The sequence below is a fragment of the Capsicum annuum genome, chromosome 1, assembly GCF_002878395.1.
Source record: "Capsicum annuum cultivar UCD-10X-F1 chromosome 1, UCD10Xv1.1, whole genome shotgun sequence".
NCBI lineage: Eukaryota > Viridiplantae > Streptophyta > Magnoliopsida > Solanales > Solanaceae > Capsicum > Capsicum annuum.
The window spans coordinates 140,473,397-140,499,054 of record NC_061111.1 but is presented as its reverse complement, the minus strand read 5'-3'; the positions used below and the strand labels follow the sequence as shown (position 1 = coordinate 140,499,054).

The 25,658-nt window shown below is 33.6% G+C and overlaps 1 protein-coding gene across 1 annotated transcript; it reads right to left on the bottom strand.

The window, feature by feature from the left end:
* Positions 1 to 8,852: 8,852 nt before the first annotated feature.
* Positions 8,853 to 16,090, bottom strand: LOC107879996 (Fanconi anemia group I protein). The gene is given in 16 exon segments (XM_016726923.2): positions 8,853 to 9,765; positions 9,853 to 10,043; positions 10,121 to 10,548; positions 10,550 to 10,626; positions 10,733 to 11,670; positions 11,932 to 12,016; positions 12,097 to 12,282; positions 12,411 to 12,527; positions 12,647 to 12,681; positions 12,684 to 12,891; positions 13,261 to 13,420; positions 13,503 to 13,567; positions 13,711 to 13,804; positions 13,806 to 13,894; positions 14,256 to 14,337; positions 14,861 to 16,090. Coding segments are annotated over 16 exon segments (4,446 nt in total). The 5' UTR covers positions 15,913 to 16,090; the 3' UTR covers positions 8,853 to 9,126.
* Positions 16,091 to 25,658: the final 9,568 nt, after the last annotated feature.

The window sequence follows — 25,658 nt, the reverse complement described above, 5'->3', positions numbered from 1 at the left end:
CACATTGAGTAGGTGATGTGCCACCTCTTTTAGGTCATACTGATATTAATTGTTTTCTCTAACTTTATAACATTTTCTCTTATATTTCCTTCAAAATATTTCTGAAAATTAAAATCACTCTTTTGAAGATTAAAACCACTCTATTAATAAATATTTTCTCTATTTTAAAAAAAATCACATTTTTTGACTTGGCATAGTGTAAGAAAATAAAAAAAAAAAAAATGAAACTTGTGATCATAAATTAAGGTTGTATCAAATGTATCAAAATTTCATTTAATCTTTTGGTTTTAAGCATGTCACGTAGAAAGACGGAACCAAAGTATCGTAAAAAAGAAAAAGAAAATGATCATTATTTTTTAAATTGGCTAAAAAAAAGTAGGTCATTTCTTTTTAAAAGGGAGTATATAATAGTCCAAATTAGCTTTAAAGTTGTTAGGTTTTTGATGTTTATTATATTTATGTTTTAATTTAACTTAAAGAATAAGATGAAATCTATTGAATGGTGATCGGGTTATAGAAGTGGACGTTAATGACAAGAGCTTGCTAGTTTGTGCATTGATTTCATATATTTTCTTCTGTTTTCTAATTATTAAGGTTGCTAGAATGATATTGTCTTATTATGATATTGTCTTACTTATTTTTTGTATGTTCTCTCCACCTCTCCCTTTCGTATTTTATATGATTTTTTAATTGACGTCAGTTTATAATTTGTTATGATTCAAGATAGTAACTTGTTTGTTGAATAAATTTATCAGTATCTTACATCTTGTAATTGCGTGAAGCATAGTCAGATTTATTAGAATATAATAATATAGGGGAATATAAAAGATGTGATGTGACATTTCCTAATGATCTTCACTTATATTTGTTCTTTATCTCTTTTTTTGACTTTCTAATATTGCTTTCTTATTTTAAAAAATTCATAGTACAATTTGAAAGACTCAATTAACGAAGAATACTAAATGAAAAAGCACGTCCGTTCAAGTTTATAAAGATGGTTAACGACAAAAATTCAAGTGAATTAAAATGAAAAAGATGGGTTTCAGTTTTCAAAATAGTTCATCTTTAGCATGTATAGTTATTTACTATAAAATAAATATACGTATTTGTAACACAATAATGTAGGGCTTTTCCATAGTTGTCTATTCTCCTTCTCCAATATAATGTCTTCAACAAGAGTAGAGAAAAAAGTTTATCGTTCTTTCTCAAAGTAATTCACAACAAAGTAGGAGGAGAATAAAGAGATATTTATTTTGTTATTTCAGAGATATTTTTCTAATTCGTTGTTGATAAAGAGGAAAAGTTTCGACAAATGATCTGAAGAAAAAACCGATCAATGCTTTCTTTAAATTGTTCATCCATCATTATATTTCAATTCTTTTATCTTGGAAATGATTTCCTTGATTTTGATTTCGTTCTATTAACATGTTTTCTCTCATTTAAAAATGAATCTTTTTGCAATGATTTATTATTTAGTATATTTTTCTTAATTGTAACGATACAAACTAGGTAGAGTAGAATATAACAAATGACGATACCTCTACTAATTAAGAAATTATAAGGAAATTCAAAATTTATATTACACTTGAATTTGATTATTCAATAACTATTGCAGAGAACAATTAATATAAAGAAGCAAATGGGAGTTCTACAAAAATTAAATGAGAAGGTGAATACTTTTATTTCGTATTTTGCAATCACCCCGAAAAAGAGCTAGGAGGGAGGCGGGGGGGGGGGGGGGGGGGGGAAAACGTTGGTGAAAAAGTCAGAGAATAGACGTAAGAAAAAATTACTAATTGTGAAAGCAATTTTTAAAAAGGAAAATACTCACAAAAATACCTGAAGTTTGACCGAATTACCAGTTGAACATACTGAACTTTGCTGGGGTTCTATTACCCCCAAATTTTTTTTTTTTGTATTTTAACGGCATATATCTGCCACTTGTCCCATTGCATGTTAGTCATGCGCATTGAGCGCGTGAAACTGTTAAAAAATGTTAAAAAATTCTTTTTTTTTGCCAAACAGCTCCTAAATTTTTTAATTTTTTAAAGTTCTATATTTTTTATTTATTTTTTCATTCTTGTCTCTTGTCTTCTCTTCTATCTTCTTTCTTTATTCTCTCTAATAATGGAGTTTTCAACAATGGTTGCTCTATTGTTGAATTGAAATTGAACACAATTTCATCATACACATTCAAATGGTCATATTCAACACATCCAATTCAATTACATCAATTTGATTCAATTTCAACACACACACCCCAAATGGGTCATCTTCAATTCCATCAAAATGACAAAATTTAACCTACCATTGCCACCACCAACCAACCACTATTGATTAGCTACCAACTAAGGGAAAAAATCAAAAAAGAAAATCCACTAAGAGAGGGGAAAAATTGTTCATCGAAGCTAGAAGCAAATTTGAATAATTCTTGAAGAAAGTTTTCAATTTGAAACTTTGAATAATTTCAAATTCAAATTCAATTTTCAGTTTTCAATTTTCAGATTCATTGCGTTCAATGTACCACAAGTTGTGTTGAATAATCGAAAATTGAAATTTGAATTTCTAATTTTTTGGACTTAAAATATGTAATTGACTCAATGAAATCATTTGGAATTTGATTTGTAGAAGAAATTTGAGTTGTGGAATCTTTAATATGGTTATAATGGTGAAAAAATGTTGAAAAGTAATAAATTAGAGAAGACAGCGCGTGTACTATACTTCCGAAGTCAAAACTAGGTATAACTTTGCGGGTGTCAATTAATTTCACTTTAAAAAAGTTCGGGGGAAGGGAGAATTAATTCCACTTCAAAAAGTATAGGTGTGTAATAAGGCCCCCGCAAAATTTAATATATTCAACTGATAATTCGATTAAACTTCAAGTATTTTTGTAAGTATTCTCCCTTTTAAAATGAAAATTTTACTTACCATCTAATCTAGAAAAGGTTTATTTTAAACTTCTCAACGTTACTTCCATGATTTATTTTTTTATTTTATATTTCAAATATAAATGAATGTGTCATGTTTTCATTTTACTTTTTGTTCAGCCTTTTGAATTTCTTTTATTTTTTTAACAAGTATCTTATACTTGACGGTATTAAACTTGTATTTAGATTATATTGTAAAAATTTTTTTTAAAGATATATGTTTTTAATACTATTACTTTATCTGATTGAAGTTACATCATACTGTTATACCCGATTTTCATCTAAGATCAAAACGAGCATGATATTATGGACTTTAAAAGAATAAATTTTATACGAAGTCGCCACCTAATTGATAAAAAAAAATAGAAAACTTACTTATTTATTAACAAGTATAACTTTATCATGCTCACAGGGTCGGGATGTGGCCCTAACTAACTCTTTTGTTACTCCTACAGACGAAAGGAGCGTTAATCCTCCCCCTCCCCACTAAACTCAATACAACTGCTACTCTTATTGACCAAAAAAAAAAGTATGACTTCATTCCAATCTATAAAATCAATTTAAATTTCAGGTAAGGGTCCAAATTATTTCGAAGGGAAGGGATTAGGCACCCTTCAGAATCCACAATGTGATTCCGGCCCAGACTTAAGTTTATTAAAAGAGAAAAAAATTAATATTTATAATTACAAATATAAAATTTGTAGTGAAATAATACAATGCGTATGTTGTCATATATATAAACAAAAGTATATACGTATATATATGTAAAGAAAAGACAAAATTGAATAAAGAAAAATTGTTTTAAAAAAAAGACCACGTAATAATTTAATGTAAAAAGTATGAATTATTTGATTAAATATCTAAATCAATTTTAATGGAAATATTAACGACCTAAAATTGCCTAACGCGTGATGAGGATTGTGTAAATAAAAAATATCCCGCTCAACACCCCAAAATAAGAATTTCACTATAATTAATATTTGTACAATTGTAAAAGTATAAAAATACAAACATAAAAATTAAAACTTCCTTAAATGTTATTCCCGATGAATATTTCCAATAACATGTATAAACACTTGTAATAAAATTTTAATAATAAATAAATAATTATCAAAATAAATTAAAAAGATATGTGTGCATATATAAATATAAAATATAATTTTTCGTGTACATATATAAATATAAAATATAATTTTTCGTTGAAAGGGAGGGCTCAGATCTGATTTTAGGTACGCCATGACTGCAAAGTGATTGCTCAATTTATTAGCCGTCCTAAATCATTTTGTTAAGATATGAATCATAAAACTTTTGCATCGTTATAAAAATTTCGTCATCACCCAAATTTATTTATTTTATTACGTACTTATATATATAATATAAGTCTTTTTATTTACAAAGACCTCGAAAATCAATGAAAAATTTCTTCATCGATCAAATTAATCTATTTTATTACGTATTTATATATGTAAAATCCATTTATTTATTTGTAAAGGTCTCAAAAATCAGCGAAAAAAATTTTCATCAATCAAATTTATTTATTTTATTACGTACTTATATACTTAATATCCATGTTTTTATTTGCAAAGGCCTCAAAAATGAAAGGAAAATTTTTCATCGGCCAATGCAGCGTAGTATCTGTTCGTTATGTAATAACGAAAATCATCCAAAACCAATGCCTGATGCAAAACACCAGCAAAACCCACGTGGCAAAATAATCGAGAACGGAGCAAAATAGCAACAACAGCAAAAGTAAGCAACAATATACACAAATATATGAAACAAAATGCAGTCAAAAAAGTTCGAAAATAACAATTCATCAGAGAGTGAGCAACTTTAGTCAGATCGGTGTTGCTTCAACGGTTTTCACCGGAGCAACACTCAAAATTAAAATGCGGCCAGATCTGTGGGTCGAATAGTGGTGATGGAAATACCACTTCTTCCGTAACAAAAAATGAACCCAAGGGACGTGATGGCAGCGGTATGGTGGCTGGAAAGCCCGCCGGCCGTCACTACCGGCGATTCAGCGACACCGACGAAGGAAAGGGGAAGAGGAAATAGGGGGAAGGATGTATGGTCGTGGCTGGTGAGGCGGCAGTGAAGAGGTGGTGGTTCGTTGGGTTGCTCGCCGGTGAGGGAGTAGAAGGGAGACGTGGTGTGCGGTGGGAGTCATCGGTGGTTCATGGAGATGATGGGGAGAAGAGGGCGGTAATAATGGTGTTTTGTCGGCGGTGCATCTCGACGGAGCAGCGGGCATCGTTGGTTGGTGGTTTCTAGAGAGAGAAAAGGGAGAATGTAGAGAGAGATCTGATGGATGTGTGTATGCGCGTGTTGGGTGTATTGTGTGTGAATATTTTGTGTTAAATAAAAATATTAACTCCCTCGCCCTCATTTACAATACTCCATTCATCTTATTTTATATGTCGCGATTTAATTAGATCCAGAATTTAAGAAATAAAGAAAGACTTAGTAAAATTTATCAAATTATTCTTTATTAAAAAATGTGTCAATATCTTTTATTTTAATTAAATAAAACCAATAAAGATAAAAGGATAATTATACCTTTAAAAAGTTATCAAATAAGGAAAGATGACACTTATTTTGAAACGAATTAAAAAAAAAAGAATTACAAATAATTTAGAACGGAGGAAGTAATAATTAAGATCTTTTATTAATTAAAAAATAAAATATTGATCCCTTTTGTCCCCAAATGCATGATAAATCACGGGATATTATCTACTGGATTTTTCATCCTTTTAATTAATGTGTAAAAAAATTTTATCCAAAAATTTAAAAATTCAACTCGTCACCCAAGTGTCACTTTTTAAAAAGTGACGAGACCTTCACTTGACTGATTTGTTATTCTATGTATTAAAATAATAAAATTGACTTATATTTGCAGATCGTATTAAATAACGTACAAAATAATGAATGATAATGTATAATTATAAAAAAAATATAAACAACAAATAAAAAATATAATTATCTTGAAAAATATATATATTATGCTATAAATAATTAAAATTATACTGCAAAGTAAAAAATTGCAATATTGTGCTGTATACGTATGCAAATGATTGTACAAAAATATTATAATAATAATAAACTGATAAAAATTTTAAAATTTACGAAATTAAAGGTAATTATTAATAAATTATGTAAAGATTAAAATATGACAACAATTGATGAAAAATCATAAAATAATGACGTTTATCAATAAATTGTTAAAAATTAGAAAAAATATGTGAAAAATTATATTTTGTGTCATTTAACGACCATGAAGCCTAAATGCGTTAATTTTACGTTTGGAGAGCCAAAATTGGGTGTCAACACATACTCCCTCTGTCTCATTTTATATATTGCCCTTTGACCAGGCACGGAGTTTAAGAAATAAGTGATGACTTTGTAAATTTAATAAAGTTGCCCCACTTAAATTTGCTTTAATATTTACTTTTTAATTATCCTTTCTTATTAAGTGTGATCCAGTAAGAATAAAATGGAGATGATGTCATTAAATAGTTACCCAATAAGGAAACGCGACATTTTTTTTGAGACGGACCAAAAAAAAAATGATGATACATAAAATGAAACGGAGGAAGTATATGTCTTTTTCTTTTGCCTTCTTTGAATATTATGTCTTTTTCTTTTGTCTTCTTTGAATATTACTTTATATATTTAATAGTAATTTTTAAAAGTCAATATCCTATATGACATATTGACTAAGACCCCAAGATATAAAAACACATTTGTAACCCAAAAATAATTGGTTAAAATCATCGACAGGCATTCAAATTTGTTTTGAAAATTCACTTAGACCCCTTAACTATGACCTGTACCTATCAGACCCCTAAATCCCCCAAATTTTATTTTAATTGGGCCTTTTTTACCTACATGGCATACCACGTGCTAAGCGAACGCTAGGGCGCGTGAAGAGTATTTCTTTTTACTAAATTCCAAATAAAAAGATGCCGAGTGACATGAGGGCCCCAAAAATTATTAATAAAGCAAATTTTTTTTTAAAAAAAAAACCTCAATCATTCTCTCCCCAGCCCCACCTTCTCCCACCCCTATTCCGATACCCCTTCTTCATTTTCTTCCTCCACTCTTCTTCCCCATTTTTTTTTTCTTAAACTTAATTAGTATATGATTACCCAGAAAAATACTGTCGAACTCTATTACTAATTATATTCTTTTTTTTTATATACTTTCAGGAAATTAAATGTAGGTGATATATTGTTTAAATAGATTTTCATCTTATTCAAGATTTTAGCATAATCATCTAAGTTAGTAACAAAAACTGACATTACTTCTCTATCGATGGGATTTTCTATGTTTTACAAAAATTAAAAAGATTGGAGAACTTAATTTTTTTCTTAAAAGTTCTTCTTCTTGTAGAAAATGGAGAACTTAATATTTTTTTTTAAAGTTCTGCTTCTTGCAGAACAATGGAGAAGAGAACAAGGATTTGATTTCACCATTATTAGTTGGAATTAACTGTTTAAGAGCTTCCAATTTTTCAGAAATAGAAGTGCATTGGCCAATTCTACCGTCGTCCCCATCAACGTTGACAAGCCTCGATGTATTTTGAGATTTGCATATTTTTTGTGAGTGGTATAATTCTACCGTCGTCCCCATCTTCTTTATCTTTTCATTAATAAGTTAGTAGAGGGAGAACCCATTATCAAATTGTGATATAAATTTGGAGAAGATGATTTTTGAGTTTTCCAGTGGAACGGAGGACGGAGAGAGATTATAGTTAAATCTATTCCGTGATAATATAACAGAGAAAGCAACGCGATTTTGGGGTTTAAGTAATGGAAGCTTTTCTAATTGTCACTTCTTCGACAATGCATTACATAAATGACATTACCATTTTTTTTTTTAAGTTCATCTTCTTTAAAAAAAAAATGGAGAAGAGAATGGAAGGGGTGATGTGTGGGGGGGGGGGGGGGGGGGGGGGGGGGGGGGGGGTTGAAGGAATCAATATTTATTTTTAAAAAAATTTATAATTAATTTTTGATAATTATTGGACCCACAATGCCACGTGTCAGCTTCCAATTAGTCCTTTTTGCCACATCATCGCGTGTGTGCAACACACACTTTGAGCTTTTAGCTGATTAAGAAAAAAAAGGCCCAATTGAAACAAAATTCGAGGGATTTGGGGGTCTGATAGGTACAGGTCATAGTTGAGGGATCTAAGTGAATTTTCGAAACAAGTTTGAGTGTTTGTCGATGACTTTGGCCAAAATAATTTGATACATCACATACATATTTATTAGACAAAAAATCTAATTTACTTTTTTACTTTTTAAAATCAATATAAGTCAAATTACGGCATTCAAAATAAAATGATCACTTTAAAAGTAGAAGAGAAATAGTTTTTTCCATTAAAAGTAGCTTTGTTGTAGTCTTGTGCCAAAAGAAATAACAGAATAAATTGTAAATATCATAGCTGGTTAACTTATTTGAGATTGATACGTAATTATTATTATTGTTTTTCTATTTTTCTGCTTTCCTCTTTTTTTGAATTTTTTTTTTTTTGGTTTTCCAAAGTATCCCACAACCGGCAGCCGTGAAATTAATCCTTCGTTCCTTCGGTCAGCGCACTAAGCAGTAGGAAACTGACCACAGAATTTGCTCCATTCGTCGGAGGTGGAAATCGAACCTCCAACCTCTTGCTTAAGGGGTGAGATGCTAAACCACCACACCAACCCTTGTGGTTCCTTCTTTTTTTGAAATTAGATAACACAAAGATCATAAAATAAGGACATTACCATCATTTTTTTTTAATTTTTTTTTATATTTTAATATTAATAAAATTACGTCACAAGTATAACAAGGTCTTTTGTCACCGCACAAAGCGCAAAGATTTTCACTAAAGCACAGCTAGCTAGCTTCTTGTTATGTTAGTTACATGATCACTACATATCCAAAAAATAATAAAGAATTGTTTCTTTCATCTTTTAGATCCTTTACCGTTCCTCCAAACTTCTAACATACAGAAAAGTAAAACTATTTGGCTGGATGGATATACACAATCAAATACGTTTTTGTTCACCAGAACTACAAAGAGATATCCAAAAGGACTGCTACAAAAAAGAGAAACTTAAGTGGTGTTGGAAACTGGAATCGCTGGCTGGGGATCTCCCAAAGACACAAAAAAACTTCAAACCTTTTCTGCATATTTACATGTTAGTCTCCTTTATGCTTCTTCATCTGAGTCCTCAACAACTTTCATTTTTGCTCTCTTTGCCTCGGGAAGATTAGCAGCTTCAGCATCATCCTCAGACTCCGAAGCCACTACTGCTGGTGAACTATTGTATGCCTCTTCCACTTCATTTCCTTCATCATCAGCAATGGCAACTGAATCATCTTCTACTTCGTAAGGACTATTGTATGCCTCTACCACTTCATTTCCTTCATCATCAGCAGCAGCAGCACCGGCCACTGAATCAGCTTCTACTCCATGTGGACTATTGTATGCCTCTTCCACTTCATTTCCTTCATCATCATCATAAGCACCAGCCACTGAATCATCTTCTACTCCATCTTCTTCATCACGAGGGTCTTCTGGTGATACTCCCTCACCTCTTGCTGTGCCATTATTATCTGCATCTTGGATTCCAGCATCTTCTGCAGGAAAACTTTGTGGTTCTATTATCTTGAAGTCCCTGGAGGTGCTTCTTTTTGCATGCCTCAGCAAATTTATTTTTGTTGCCTTGCTAATTTGTATGAGATATTTCTCACAATCTTCTATTTGGTAAATCAAGTCCGAGATGCATCTGTTTTCCCTTTTGATTTTGCTGACAAGGGCTTTCGATTTCATGCTGTCTAGTTGCTTCTACAAGTCAAGCAGGTACAAGTAAGAAACTTACTTGAACAAAAGAGGTGAAACTTTAGCTTAAACAAGAGTCCCCAGAGCTTTTACCATTTGCATCAGCGGCACAAAATTGTAGAGAGGAGCTGTTAGCTGCCTGCAAGTTATTTCCACAAGCTTTTGGTACTTGAGGCTTGGTAAAGGTTGTTTCACACCTTTGGAAGGAATTAGAAGCTTTGACATTCGGGCTAAGTTCTTGTAAAACCTTGCAGCTAGCTTCACCAACTGCTCTGCCTGAGGATCTGCTATTCATCTTGGAGTTAAATGATTAACATATAGATTAACTAATAACAAGAATATCTAGATTCCCTTAACATACCCTTAAGGTCCATTTTTACAAAAGAAGATAACACCTTAACAACAGCTTCTGCTCTTGAATAAACAGTCTCTTCCAGAGCCAATCGTGTATCCTTTTCACCATTCTGATTAACTAAAACAGCTCTCGTATTTGGAAGAGAGTAAATCTTCAGCTTCATAATGACCCATTCAGTGTCAAGAATAACTGATTCGACTAAGTGCAGTATTAGAGAAGCCAGTGGGGCACTAGTTGATTTGTTTATAATTGAATACGCATCCAGTGTCACTTGTGAATCTCCCGTTTCTGATTCTAGCCCAGCCACTTTTAAAAGCTCTGCAGCCATGTCTTTGGCGATAATTAAGTCGTTTGGTGGGGAAGTTAATAATATAGCAATAGATACAATACTTTTAGCAGCCTTGGGATTTGATGCTTTACTAGTCTTGCAGATTTTTAGCCCAATTACCCACAAGATTCCTTCGGTCCTCTGGCAGTTTATTGCTAATTAACATGATAATATCACAAAGAACCTGACAGCAAACATAACACAGATGGTATTAAGTAAATAGGAACAATGCTATGCATCATGCAAAAAACTCATGAGCAAATCAAAGATGCCTAATCGTATGCATTTACCTCAACTTCACGGAAGAAAGAACGTGCAAGCAGCATAGAAATCAGCGGCCTTATGCTGTTTTTAATGAATAATTCTTCACTTGTATATTTGTAAGGAATGTCATTAGCTTTTTCGCATTCGGTGTCAAGATGGCCATCTTTGACTCCTTCATCCTCAGGACCAGAAACTGCAGCCAGGTCATCTATAAGAACAGAATAATCCAACTCATACAAGATTACTGCCAGCAATTCTTTCAAGGAAAGAATTCCTAAATGGATATATTCCTTCCTGTCATCAAGATCTTTTTTCATATTAGCGTCTTTTTTCCTACTATCAATCATAGACGTTGGTTCCGTGAGGAGGCACCAAATCATCTTCAGCAAAGGGGAGCCCAACTGCTTGATCTCCCCATAGATCAACAGTTGTAGAGGATCTTGCTGCCGCACAACAGAGAATGCTTTTAGCTGACGAAGGCAAATGTTAAGAGTAAAAGAAAGAATTTTATAATACTGAGTTGGTGCCTTTCCAGATGATAACTGGCTATGCTTTTGAGAGGCCACATTGTTGTTAATGCCATCAGATCTCCATGATTCTACAGTGCTTTGCAATAGCTGATAGATAGTTGAAGTTGCTAAAAGAGGAACTCGTTCCTGACATAATTTACTGCCACTAAATTCAAGGTCCTCTGAAGCATTGCTTGCAGTGGACCGTATAGAACCTCTTTGAGTTGAACTACCACTCTGCCTACATATATTTCGGTCCAGAGAATCAAAAATACCAATAAAGTCAAACAACTCTTTTTCCAACTCAAGATTTTTCCCGTCAGTTGTTTTTCCATACTCAGTCCCATCTATATTCAACATCACCTCAAGTATTCCTAATAAAATTGAAGAGCAACATCTCCGAGTTTCCTCTTCCAAGGGACTAGAGTTTGTATCCTGAGTTTTGCTGAGTAAGCCTGATCTAGCATGCAAAAACAATATTAAACAAACATCAGCTTCACTAAACAACTAGCAAGGGAGGTGGAAATATCTGTATCTCGAGAGCTGAAAAGACAATCAGAGTCACAAACCCAATTTGATGTGAAGTAAAAAAGAAAATGGTCAACTACTACTATGTGGTGTTCAACGTAAGCTGCTTATATCAAGAAATATCAACAATGGTAATGTTAACTGTATCATGTTAAACTTTATTCAACCTGAATCAACAATTCACACACCTTCCATATCTGCATTTCTTAGGTAGTTTCTAATCTTTGATAACGCATTGGACAGTGACCCTTTCGACCATGCTTTTCCAGCCTGCTGCAATTTAATCAAATACCAAAATAGTATGTAACAAGCTTTGAATTAGTGGAGATATCTTCCATGTTTAACTAGAGTACCTCATTCTCTTGTGTCAGAGAGAAGCCAAAGCAAGTCCATGAATCTGAAGGATGGTCAGTTTTCCCATGTGACTGAAGAAGAAGCATCCAGGAGATAGAGAGAAGGCAGTCTAGTGGCTCCAGAATATGCACTTTCCCACTCTCTGATTTTGTACATTGGTTAACATCCAGTAGAACATCTGCATCCTGAAATAAACAAGCAGCATCAGAGGAACGGCAATGAAAACTTATTTACATAAGGAAAAAACTTAAAGGTTCTTCCACAGAGTAATATTGTAAGAAAGCCAGATTAACCATTAGAAAAATATCCATACCTCTCTGTAAAATCACAAGAAATGAGGAAAAGAAAATCAAAAACAGCCCCAGAAGTTAAAAGGATCCACCAAAACAAGCTTAAGAAGTCCATGATATAGAATCTCTCTGACCTTTGCCTGAAATAGAACAATTTTCCATGATTACTATTTTCACCACTTAATCAGGAAGCTCATGGTTCAAGATGTTCATTGGGGAAAACCAAGAAAAGAGAGACAGAAAGTATGTAAAATGCTACCTGTTGAAAGAGGCACCTCTGCAACAAACCATTAGCTCCTGGAAAAGACTGGATCCAAGTGCACGGAAAACTTCAGCTTGCTGGCTGCTACTAGCTTGACTGCTCGAGTCTTGACAAGAAAATGGTCCATCTGTCTTTGATTGTTTTTCAGCCAATATCAAATTGACAATTGAACTTGTTGCATCAAGACAGATTGAGTCTTCTTGTCTAAACATCGCTTTACGCAAGACCAAGATGGTATAGTCCTTCACCATTAACAAGATAGAATAAATAAGTACGGAACAAAGAATAAATAGAAAACAATGAAGACCATAACCTCAAAGTACTGATTCTAATGAAGAATATGGAGATAACTATTCGTTATGGTAAGAGAAGAGAGGAAGTACTGATGAATTAGGAAGCAAATTTTGAAATGCTTAGCTTTAAAGTTCATTGACAGAGAATAGCAAACAGCTTCATTAAGCTTCTTAATTGATTTTGAATCCTTCTCAACAGGCACGATTAGTTTAGCTTTGCTGTAACATCCTTAAGGTCTGGCACGCTATTTAAGTTTTTCAATCTGAGAAAAGTAACATATTCGATAATATGAAGAACTGTAAGATATCAATGAGTACCTGAAGATCGCGACTTAATCTGCTTAGAGGCAAAAGGGCAGCAACAAGATGAGATGACACCTTTTCATTCATGAATGTGAAATAATCCAACAGTTCCTTCAGATGTGAAACGTGCTCCAACATTGGGTATGTATAAGTACAGATAAGACAACCAAGCAGTCTGTTAAGTACAAATAAATTGATTATTGGCAAATAGCATCAAAAAGCATGGACCAAAACCCTTTGCTAACACTTGCAATCACCTTATTATAGGAAAGCATTGTTCAGGTTTCAAAGAGAGGATACGTAATTTGCATTGCTCTATTATCTACAAGAATCAACAAGAGTAATTATAACTTGCAGTGTCATGTCATTGTGCCTTAGATACAGGAAGATCTACTAAAACATAACAAAACCAAGACGTTCTAGAAAATAATGCCAAGGTTGGATGAACATAGGCCTCCTACTAACCTCATTTCTTGCCATATCATGAACTTCAAATAAACTTTTGAGAACTTGAGTACCTAGCTCCTCAGGACCCATCACATCATCAGACTTACCAAAATTTTACTTCTTCAATTCCTTCAAGCAACAAAAATCCAAGTTGTACAATACTTGGAAACACATGTTCTCTTCCGCAGTTACTCTCACCAACCTACGGATTAAGAAAAAAAGACATAACAAACCCACACATACACACAGCCACTTCTCTACAAAACAGTCTATTTGCAGCTATAAACTCCAGCAAATAGATGTTGGTCAACTTTTTAAAAGAAGGTTGCCAAGTTAATAACATTAACAATATGTCATATCATATGTTCTTATTATCTTCTTGTATATCAAAGAAATCATGCAGTCTTCATTCTCATATTTTATTCTGATCAGGAATGCATGGATGATTGCCTAACGCATAGTGGAAGAGCTTCTGAGCAATCTCCTCTAACAAATCACAAAGGCATGTAGAGGAGTAATTATGTATTTACATGCATGAGGTAAAAAAGGTAAAAGGAACTTACAGCTCTTAGCACAGCATTCTCCAGGTCTCTGTAAGTACGCAAATAGTGCTCCTTCAAGTCACATGACAGCCATTCACAGCCCCTGAAATTCAATGACATTACAATGGAACGCGGCAGTAGTGTCGAGCACAACAGTATAGAAAATTAATGACGGCATTAGGGTACCATTCTTTCAGCAAATACAATATTGATGACTAGGGAAAAAAATCTTAAAGTTCCGCAACAAATGAAATAGGTTCTCATACATTCTAGAGATGGACCCGAATCAAGCTTAAACTTGTACAAACAAATAACAGCATCCAAAACAACAACAAGAGTATGATGTACGTGGTGAAACTATATCTTTTCTGGTCTCAATTGGGACACAGAATCCATAATTTTCGTAAAACGAAATAAACATATTTAGATTAAATCGCAACTTTTTGTTACAAATATTTAAAAGACTATGAAAAACTCGTTGTCAAAGAAAGAGTTGTTTATATTGTAAGAGACTTATATTAACTGGGGAAAAAATCAGTATAAGTTCTACTTAGTCACCAATACTAATCCAACAAAGATAATATATGAATAGGAGTAATGATGAAGAGAGTCCCAACATCAAGTACCAGGAAAATTTCAAGTCTTTATAAGCAGCAAAAAGTGATGTTTTCAGAACCCCAATGGAGCTCTCTGTGAGCCTCTTCACTCTAGCAACTGACAACAGTATAGCAACAGTAAAATGATTAAACACCCGATAATCAGACCTCACTGGCCCTAACACCTCTTGTCCCAAAGAAGGATCTTGTTTCACAGCAAAATTCACATGAAGCAAAACAGTCCCTTCAACTTGCCTCATTATTGAACCACCAGACTTCACCTCACCAAAATACATCACAATCCCTTCAATAACTTCCTTCTTACAAAAATCCTTTGATCCCAATACCAGCAATTGATACACCAAACCAGGCAAATCCTGCAAGTCCACATACCTCCTCATTCCACTAAACACCCTCTCCAAAAATTCCTTCCTTTTCCCCTTCCCAATAAAATTCAAGTCCTTAACAATTTCTACCAATTTTAACAACAAAACCTTACTCCAATCCAAGCTAAGCATCTTATCAAACACCTTATCAACATATTCCAAAGGCTTAACAATCTCATTTGAAAATCTAATCTGCTCAATACATTTGGAAAATATAGCTAGAATATGTGTATCCTCAGAATCAATAATCCGAGGTAAATAACATATAATCAAATAGACTATCGCAGGTAATTCTTGAATATGGACTGTTTCAATATGTGTCGTGAAGAGTTGGAAAATGGAGAGAGAGGATTTGTCATGTGGAATTTTATGAGATGTGAAAAGGGAAATGTAAGAAGAAAGAAGAAGAGGGATGAGTGGGGAAAGTGAAGTGTGGAGTTGGATAAGGGAGAGGAGAGCTGAGAGGTATTCGGAGACGGCGAGTGAGGGGTTTGTAGAAGTGGCGGCGCGTGATTGGAGATAGGATACGAGGGTCTCGTGGGAGTCCTTTGAGAGGAGAAAAGCGGGTAGAGGAGTGGAGGATTGTGGGTGATATAGTTGAGCTAATTGAACTATGTCTGCGTCGGTTAACAGGGGCGGTGGTGGTTGTTGACGGTGGCGGGCGGCGGAAGGGCTTTTGATTGCGGTGGAGGCCATGCGGATGGCATATGTGCGTCGGAAGTTAGTGAAAGTGGAAGGAATTGAAGGTTAACAGGGGTTCGTTTTGCGCGGGAAAATGAAAATGGGAGGAAATGATCCCCTTTTGTCTTTTGTTCTTTTCTCTTTCTTCTTTTTACCCTTTTCCGTCGGTTCGACTACCCTTTATTATGAGACCGAAAATTGGGGAAGATTACTAATTCAGGGTGCCTAAGTTGATTAGATTTGATTTCGTATATTATTAATTTTTAATTTATAGATATGATAAATTAATAATTGAATTTATAAAATATTTATTATCAATTATCAATTAATTAATTTTGATCTTTATTGGTTCGATTTTCGATTTAATCGATAAGAAAATATTTTTCTAAGTTTTTTTACTTTCTCTTATTTTCATTTGATCTATATGAAGTTCATGGAGAAAATTGAATGAAATGTCTGTTAAGTATTGAATGAAGGATTGGTGACATTAACCAACTTAAAGGGTCAAACATCATTAGAAAACTTGATTAAGTTAATTGTGGACTTGATTAATATTTTCAAAACTTTCTAATCTTTTCAAAAATACAAATCAATCTAACCCACACCCCTCTTCAATCCAAATCAACCACTCTCTCTCTCAACAGCTTCTCTCAACTCTCTCTCAACCAACAGTTCTGCAAAATTTCTTCATTCAACCTCCGGCGACAAATAGTCGGGGGAGTTCCTTTTCGACTTTCAACTGTCAATCGACGTGAAAACTTCTCCGGCGACAACAATTTCGAGTTCTTCGTCATCCCATTTCCTTTTTCACATGTAAAAAATTATGAAGAAACAGAGGAACTTAAGCCAACTACTCTTCTAGTAGTGAAATGTGGACTGAATAAAACCCTAATTTATGGCATTTCATCTTCTTGTTATTGTACTGTTGATTCGAATTTGTTAGTGATTTTAGTCACAGTTGATGTTCTTAGTGTGTGTGTGATGTGTTGGTGTTGCTGGGTTGATTTGTTGTTTGTCTTGATAAAAATGGTGTTGCAACAGATGCAATATCTGAAGTAACAGATGAAACATCTGATGTGAAGACTTCTCCGGCGATAACAACTTCGAGTTCTTCGTCGTCCCATTTTTTTTCCACAGGCAAAAAATTATGAAAAAACAGAGGAACTTGAGTCAACTACTCTTTTAGTATGGAAATGTGGACTGAATAAAATCCTAATTTCTGGCATTTCTTCTTGTTTGTTGTCGTACTATTGATTCAAATTTGTTGGTGATTTTTTATCACAGTTGATGTTCTTAGTGTGTGTGTGTGATGTGTTGGTGTTGCTGGGTTGATTTGTTGTCTTTCTTAGTAAAAATAGTGTTGTAATAGATGAAACATCTGATGTAACAGATGAAACATCTGATGTGACAGATGAATACATCTGATGCAACAGATAAAATCTCATGCAACTATGAAAATCTGATGCAACAGGTGAACAATCTAACAGATCATTCAGCTGTTGTGACAAACGACTCGTCTGTTTGGAAGAAATCTAAATAATATTGATCTAACAGATAACTGATTAGTGATCTATTTTTATTCTTTCCAACGATATCCGATTAGTGATTTGTTTTTATTCTTTCCAACGGTTTACTCATCCGTTGCAACAGGTCGGTTATATGTTGTAATAGATAACATACCTGGTGCAACAAATTAATGATCTGTTTTTATGGTTTCCAAAGGATTACTTATCTATTGCAACAGGTCGGTTATATGTTGCATCAGATAAAATACCAGGTACAACAGATTAGTGATCTATTTTAATGGTTTCCACGGATTACTCATCCATTGCAACGTATTGGTTATATGTTGCATCAGATAAAATACCAGGTGCAATAGATTAGCGATCTGTTTTTATGGTTTCCACGGATTACTCATCCGTTGCAACAGGTCGGTTATATATTGTAACAGATTGTTACTTGGTGCAACAAATTAGTGGTCTGTTGGAACTGTTATATTACTGTTATGCATTAATCAATTATAATCTATGTTAGGTCTTGTTCTTGGAGATTAAATTTAGAGAGAAACCCTAGTTTTTTTTTGTTTGTGAAATAATAATGAGCAAAATGGCTAAATTTGGACTTATCTGGGTATATATAGGCGAGTGGTAAGTAACCAAAATACCCCTGTTAAAATGCCCTAAAAATAAACTAAATATGGCGTGTGACGATTCGACTGACTGTCCATTAGACACTTGACGGTCCGTCACTTAGCCCATCAGACGTGGACCAAAAATGGGGTTCACTGGATAAGAGTTGACGGCCTGGATGACGGTCCGTCACAACTTTGACGATCCATTAACTCGTCCGTCAGTACTTATCCAGTACGTGGATCAACTGCCTTGGCTGTGATGGTCAAAGTGGCGATCCGTCACTTATGTAGCGGTCCGTCAACTTGGCCGTTATACCTGGGTGTTTCCAATAATTTCAAGTAAAACGTCCATAATTTCCTCGTCTGTTGTCGGATTTGGAAAAAATTGGTACTGTTAGAAAGCTAACTCAATTTGTCACATGATAGAAAGTGAAAATCTCAAAAATACCATATGTACAAAGATAGGTTTATATTTTAAAGTAAGTCCTAGTATCCTTAAGATGATTTCTAGTTAGGAAAAAGGCATGGGTATTACATTCATTCATTCCTAGTTTCACCTAAATCAACTTAGGTACTATCACTATTCTAACATTGAATTAATGTGAACTCATTTCAACTCAGAGTGATCGATCGATGACTCAGGTCGGGATGAAGGCAATACCAATGCCATGCAATTGCAAAGACTCAATTGGATTTGTAGTTGACCCTGTGAGCTCATTCATTCATCCCTAGTTCCACCTAATCAACTTAGGTACTATAACTATCCTAACATTGAGTTGATAAGAACTCATTTTAACTCAGAGTGATCGATCGATGACTCGGGTCGGGATGAACGCAATACCAACGCCATGCAAGTACAAAGACTTGATTGGATTTGTAGTTGACCCTGTGAGCTTATTTATTTATCCCTAGTTCCACCTAAATCAATTGCAATGAAATATGTTGTAACAAATGACTGAGCTATTGAAAATTTTCAAACAGATATTCATATCTGTTGCAACAGATGACATATCTGATTTAATTATCAAATAGACATTTGTATCTGTTATGACAGATGACTGAGCTGTTGGAAATTTTCAAACAGATATTTATATCTATTGTAACATATGACATATCTATTTTAATTATCAAATAGACATTTGCATTTGTTGTGATAGATAACTGAGCTGTTTGAAAATTTCAAACAGATATTTATATCTGTTATAACATATGACATATCTGATTTAATTAATTATCTAATGGATATTTTTATCTATTATCACAGATGACTGAGCTATTGGGATTTCTAAACAGATATTGATATCTGTTGTAACAGATATGTTTGAATTTCTAAATAGATATTTATATATGTTGCAACAGATGGCATATCTGTTTGAATTTTTTTTTACTCTTTTAGTTTTAAAGCAAGCTTCTGTCTGAGTAGATAATATCAAGTAGTACTTACTACTAAAGGTGATAAAAAATATTTCTTGGATATCCCAAAAATGAGTTCATTGAGCAGTCTTGTCTTGTCTTTTCAATGTCACTAGTCTTAGTCTTTCTCGTGCCCCTCAAATTATTAATGAAATTAATGAATATTAATTAATAAATTTGAAAACCCCCACGTCTACGTACAGAATACATCTATAGAAATTATCTTATCTCTCTTTCTTCAGCTGCAGTTTATTTTATTCAACTCTTATTTTTTTCTTTCTCTCCTCTTTAGGGTTATCACAACCTTTTATCTCTCTTTTCTCTTCTCTTCTCATAAATATCCTATCGAATCTAAATCGATCCATATCTTTCCTCAATTGAAATTGCTATTTTGATCCTTTTTTTGATATTAAGGTATGGTTCATTATTGCTCTTTCATTTCCATCTTCTTCTTTGTAAGTTATTTACATCTATTTTTTTTATTTAATTACTATTTACCCATATCATATTTATTAAAAAAATTTGAAAGAAATTTTAACTGTTGAATAAACAAACCAAAATTTTTTATTACAATATGCGAAAAAGTCATCTGTTGGGAGAAGTTTAAAAGCCTTATTGGCAGTATCATTTTTTGTATGTATTTTGTTTGTTTCTTTATCTTTGATGAAGTTATTGATGTTGTTGGTGGGGTTAGCGTTGTTGGAACTTGTGGTGTGGTGTTGTTAATGGTTCTGGAATAAAAGATGTTGCTTCTTTGTTGTTGATGATGTTGTTGGAACAAATATTGTTGTTTCTTTGTTGTTGATATTTTTTATTTGTAGGTTATACTGTTGTTGATGTTGTAACAGATGGAGAAATTATTGGAATAAATCAAACCACCAGAAAAGATGGTTTGATGTATTCCAACAGACTCTACATCTATTGCAATAGACTCCACATCTGTTACAACAGATTCCACATCTGTTGTAATAGACTCTATATCTGTTGCAACAGACTCCACATCTGATGCAACAGACTCTATATCTATGCAATAGATGGATAGTCTTCTTTCTGTGATATCAATTTGTTTTCTCTTTTTTGTAGATATAAGGAACTGACAGTTGATCAATTTTTTTGGACCATCACAAGAGGCTGCAGTAAGGATGGGTTCGGAGAAATAAGTTGCATGCAGATGGAACCACTTCATATGTAGGAGGTATGTATTACTGATAATGTTATTGTGGAAACACACATAAAGTGCACTGATTTTGTGAATGCTATTTTTACTGAGTAGTCATGGATCATTCAAACAAGATGTCTGCAATTTTACAGTTAAGTTTGGTAGGTTCGAACTGATAAGGCTGAGGGACCATGAATATGGTTCTGATACCCTGTTAAGATTTAATGTCGGTTGTTGCTCATGTTTATTTGTCAAGAATTGTGAAGGGATTTAGTTTTGGTGTCATTGTAAAGAGATTCAATAGTGATTGGACTAACTTTTAGGGTGCGTTGGACCCTTAGAGGGCCTTCGAAGCTTAACACTGGATCTAACAAGAATGAAAAGCCAATACAGTTATTGTCCTAGCCTAAATTTATATGGTTGGTTTGCTCGGGGTGATGATTATATGTCAGAATGTACGGTAGGAGAATGCCTTCAAGGGAAAATGGGTAGTTGATGGAAGACTATATCATCTGAGAGCTAATTGAAGAAGAGACATAGGGTAGAAAGTAACTTCTCGTGAATCTGGCCGATGGAATTATCTTAAAAGATGCAAAATTTGAATCAAGTGCAAATATGAAAGTGTATCTGATAATGTAATTTCATTTTTTGTCTCTCTGAAAGAAAAATAATGCAGATAGATACTTTGCTAGGGTGCTGCGTGGTCGGGATTATCACCTATATAGAAAATAAGAGAAGACCAATAAAGCAGCCTTACGGGCATCGAGGGTTGAAATCATGTACATCAAGTTTATAAAACTTACGCCAATAGCAACTGCAGTTAAAATAAGGAATCTAGGCGAAGACGGCAATTTATGAATTTTAAATTTCATCCCATGCTTTCTTATTTGTGTTTTTGACCAGGTCCACTGCCGTTGACCTGATCGGAACCACAAAAGAGATTGAAAGGCAAATTAAGTATCATTGCTTCCTTAGCAATATGGTTATAATTGATTGTGTTTTCTTGCCTTAGCATGCTTTCAACATTTCTTAGAGAAGATCAGATGCTTGCTGTAGTATGTGAATCCCGATAATTTTCAAGCTTGCTGATTCTGTATTCAAGCTGGTCGTTGCCATCTTCGAAGTTGTCCAAAAGTTTCTCATCTATTATGAGCTCGATCAGGGACACCACCTTTAAAGTTGTGGCATTTTAGGTGCCCTTCAGAATACTTTCTTCAGAAGCCTTAAAGGATACATGGAGGGTCGCTATGTTTGTTTTAGGTCAAAATATATTGATGCACACTGAAGATGTGGTCCCAACAATTGAACAACACACTTTTATCGAGAGTTGCTCAATGCATCTTTCTTAACCAATTTGATAAATTAATAAGCATGGAGTTACGTAGCGTGTGATCTAAATCGACTCTACCAAGCCTGTCAAACGTTACGTAACTCCAGGCTCATTACTATAAAAAAATATGACCGAGTTAGTGTACAAATCAAATGAGCTTAATCTCTCAGCCTTTCTATTGATCGCTTTTCTCCAATACAGATAACAAGATATTTGCTATGTAAAAGTTTACACCGTCTACATACATGCTTGCCAGGAAGCAATTCTTCAGAAGGCAGCAATAGTAATCTCTCAATATCAAGTGATATTGAGAGATTCCTAGCTATGACTTCCTAAGACTTTCACTACGGAAAGAATTTCTACTGACGACAAGATATCCGCCATGAAAAAGTCTACACCAGATGGGCACTTATGTTGGATTCATGATCGGGGTTTTATCCATTGTCATCTGGTGTAGACTTTTGCACGGTGGATATCTTTTCATCAGCAGAAATTCTTGCTGTAGTGAAAATTTTGGGAAGTCATGACTAGGAGTCTCTCAATATCACTTGATATTGAGAGATTACTGTTGATACCTTCTAAAGAATTGTTCCCTGAAAAGTATGTCTGGCGATGATGTAGACTTTTGCATAATTTATATCTTGTTATCAATATTGGAGAAGAGTGATCAGCAGAAAGGCTGATAGATTGAGCTTGTTTGATTTATATACTAACTCGGTCATATTTTTTTAATAAGATAATGAGCTTGGAGTTATGTAACGTTTGATTGGCCTGGTAGATTCAGTTTAGATCACACGCTACCTAACTCCTTGCTTATTAGTTTATCAAATTGGTTGAGCAAGATGCATTGAGCAACGCTCGATAAAAGTGTGTTGTTCAACTGTTGGGACCACATCTTCAACATGCATCAACACATTTTGACCTAAAACAAACACATCGACTCTTTATGTATCCTTTAAGGCTTCTGAAGAAAGTATTCTGAATGGCAACTAAAATGCCACAACTTTGAAGGTGGTGTCCCTGATCGAGCTCATAAGAGATGAGGAACTCTTGACCAACTTCAAAGACGGCAATGACCGACTTGAATAAAGAATCAGCAAGCTAAAGGCAAGCTTGAAAATTATTGGGATTCACATACTACAGCAAGCATCTGATCTTTTCCAAGGAATGTTAAAAGTATGCTAAGGCAAGAAAACACAATCAATTATAACTATATTGCTAAGGAAGCAATGATACTCAATTTTCCTTTCAATCTCATTTGTGGTTCCGATCAGGTCAACAACAGTGGACCTGATCGGAAACACAAATAAGAAGGCATGGGATGAAATTTAAAATTTAGAAATTGTTTTCTTCGCTTAGATTCCTTATTTTAACTGTAGTTGCTGTTGGCGTAAGTTTTCTAGACTTGCTGTACATCATTTTAACCCTTGATGCCCGTGAGGCTGCTTTGTTGGTCTTCTCATATTTTCTATCTAGGTGATAATCCCGATCACGCAACTCCTTAGCAAAGTGTCCATCTGCATTATTTTTCTTTCAGAGAGATAACAGACAAAATTACATTACCGAATACACTTTCATATTTGCATTTGATTTAGATTTCTCATCTTTTAAGATAATTCCATCGGCCAGATTCGCTAGAAATTAATTTTTACCCTATGTCTCTTCTTCAATTAGCTCTCAGATGATATAGTCTTCTATCAGCCACCCATTTTCCCTTGAAGGTATTCTCCTACCGCACCTTCTAGCGTATAATCATCACCCCAAGCGAGCAACCCAACTATATAAATTTGGGCCAAGGGAATGTCTATTGGTTCTCCATTCTTGTTTGATGCAGTGCGAGGCTTCGAAGGTGTTCTAAGAGTCCAATGCATACTTAAAGTTAAGTCCAATCTCTATTAGTTCTCTACCATGACGACAAATATTGATCCCCTCTCAAATCTTGACACGCATAAACACGAGCAACAACCGTCAGTAATTCGTAACAGGGTAGCTGCATTATCTTCATGAGGTCCTCAGCCTTATCAATTTCGAACCCATCAAACTTAACGGTACAATGCAGGATATTATTTAAATGATCAGTGCCTAATCGGTTAAAAACTATATTCACAAAAATATTATACTTTGTGTGTGTTGTCCCGGTGACCTTATCAGTAATTCATACTTAGCTCCCATACATATGATAGTGGATCTATCTGTACGCACCTTATTATTCCTAGCCCATCTATGGCTTAAATTGAATAAACAGATGACTAGCTAATTGCAACAGATGCCACATCTGTTTATATTATCAAACAATTGGAGACATCCGTTACGACAGATGATCAGCCTGTTGCAACATATGACGTATATGTTGGAGAAATCAAACAGATATATACATCTGTTGTAAAATATTTCTAGTATGTTGTAAGTTATCTAATAGAAGGAATATATTTTGCAACAGATTACCCATCTGTTAGATTTATTTTAAAGCAATTTTTTTTCTTTCCGAGATACAATAGTTTATAAATAAGTCCTTCCTTACAAATATGGATGATCCAGATTCGTACAAGAATATTCATATCGAGTCCTTTAGTGAACTTCAAAGGAAGTTTGATGAACTCTAGAGAGATTTGGCTGACTTCGGAGCAAGGTTGAGGAGCAAGACTGCCGGATGAAAAACGTCCGATTAACAACAATAATAATAATAATAGCAGTAATAATAATTAGGTAATATTTTTTATTTTAGCATATGTATTTTCCTCTTTTTGTATATCAGATCTACCCAAAGGATTCAAAAAACTATGTTTCATTTGGTGATCGACTTTAAAATTTTTAATTCTTATTTAGTATTTAATAATCATTCTGTTTATTCCTTGTTCTCAATATGTCGACGGTTGGTGGTAGATATTGAGCAATTTGTGTCACCAGAGGTTAATCTAATGCAACAGATCAATCATATGTTGCACCAAGCGGTTATTAATAAAAAAAGGTTATTGTTGTTATTGAGAGGGTGAAAAGACATGACTTTTCGATTATTTAATATGAAAAATACTTCATAAATAAATAATAAGGAAATAAATGATAAACATAATTTATAACCGTAAAAGAATGGTTATTTAATTTTAATAACTGATCGTCACTTTTCATCATTTTTGTTTTTGAATTTATTTTTTCAAATTATTTATTATATAATAAAAAAGTCACAATATTGGATTAATTAACTTATATGATGATTGTTAAGAAAAATAAGGTGAAGGTCGTGACTTTTTGTCTAAAACAAAAACATATACATTCAACAGTGTTGCTGATGCATCAAATTCCTCCTCTGTTGCGACTGATGTATCAGTTGTTAGAAGAAATTAAAAAAGATATTAATATAGAACGTCTATTTGTTGCTACAGATGACATATCTGTTGCAACTAATGGTTTACGAGATTCAACAGATATACAATCTGTTGCCAGAAAATAAAATGGTTTTTATTTTACTAAAGAATTTGAAAAGGTGTTTTTTTTAATTTATAAAATAAAAAAGTCAGCAAATTTTGATTAATGATATGATGATAGTTTTTTTTAAAAAGTAGATTATATGTTGCAACAAATATATTATCTGATGCAACAGGTTCACTATTGTTGCAACGAATGATATATCTGTTGCACAGATAATTTATCTGAAGCAATCGATATAGAATCTGTTGTCTCAACTCAATAAAAATGGTTCTTGAAAAGAACTAATTAATAATAATAATATG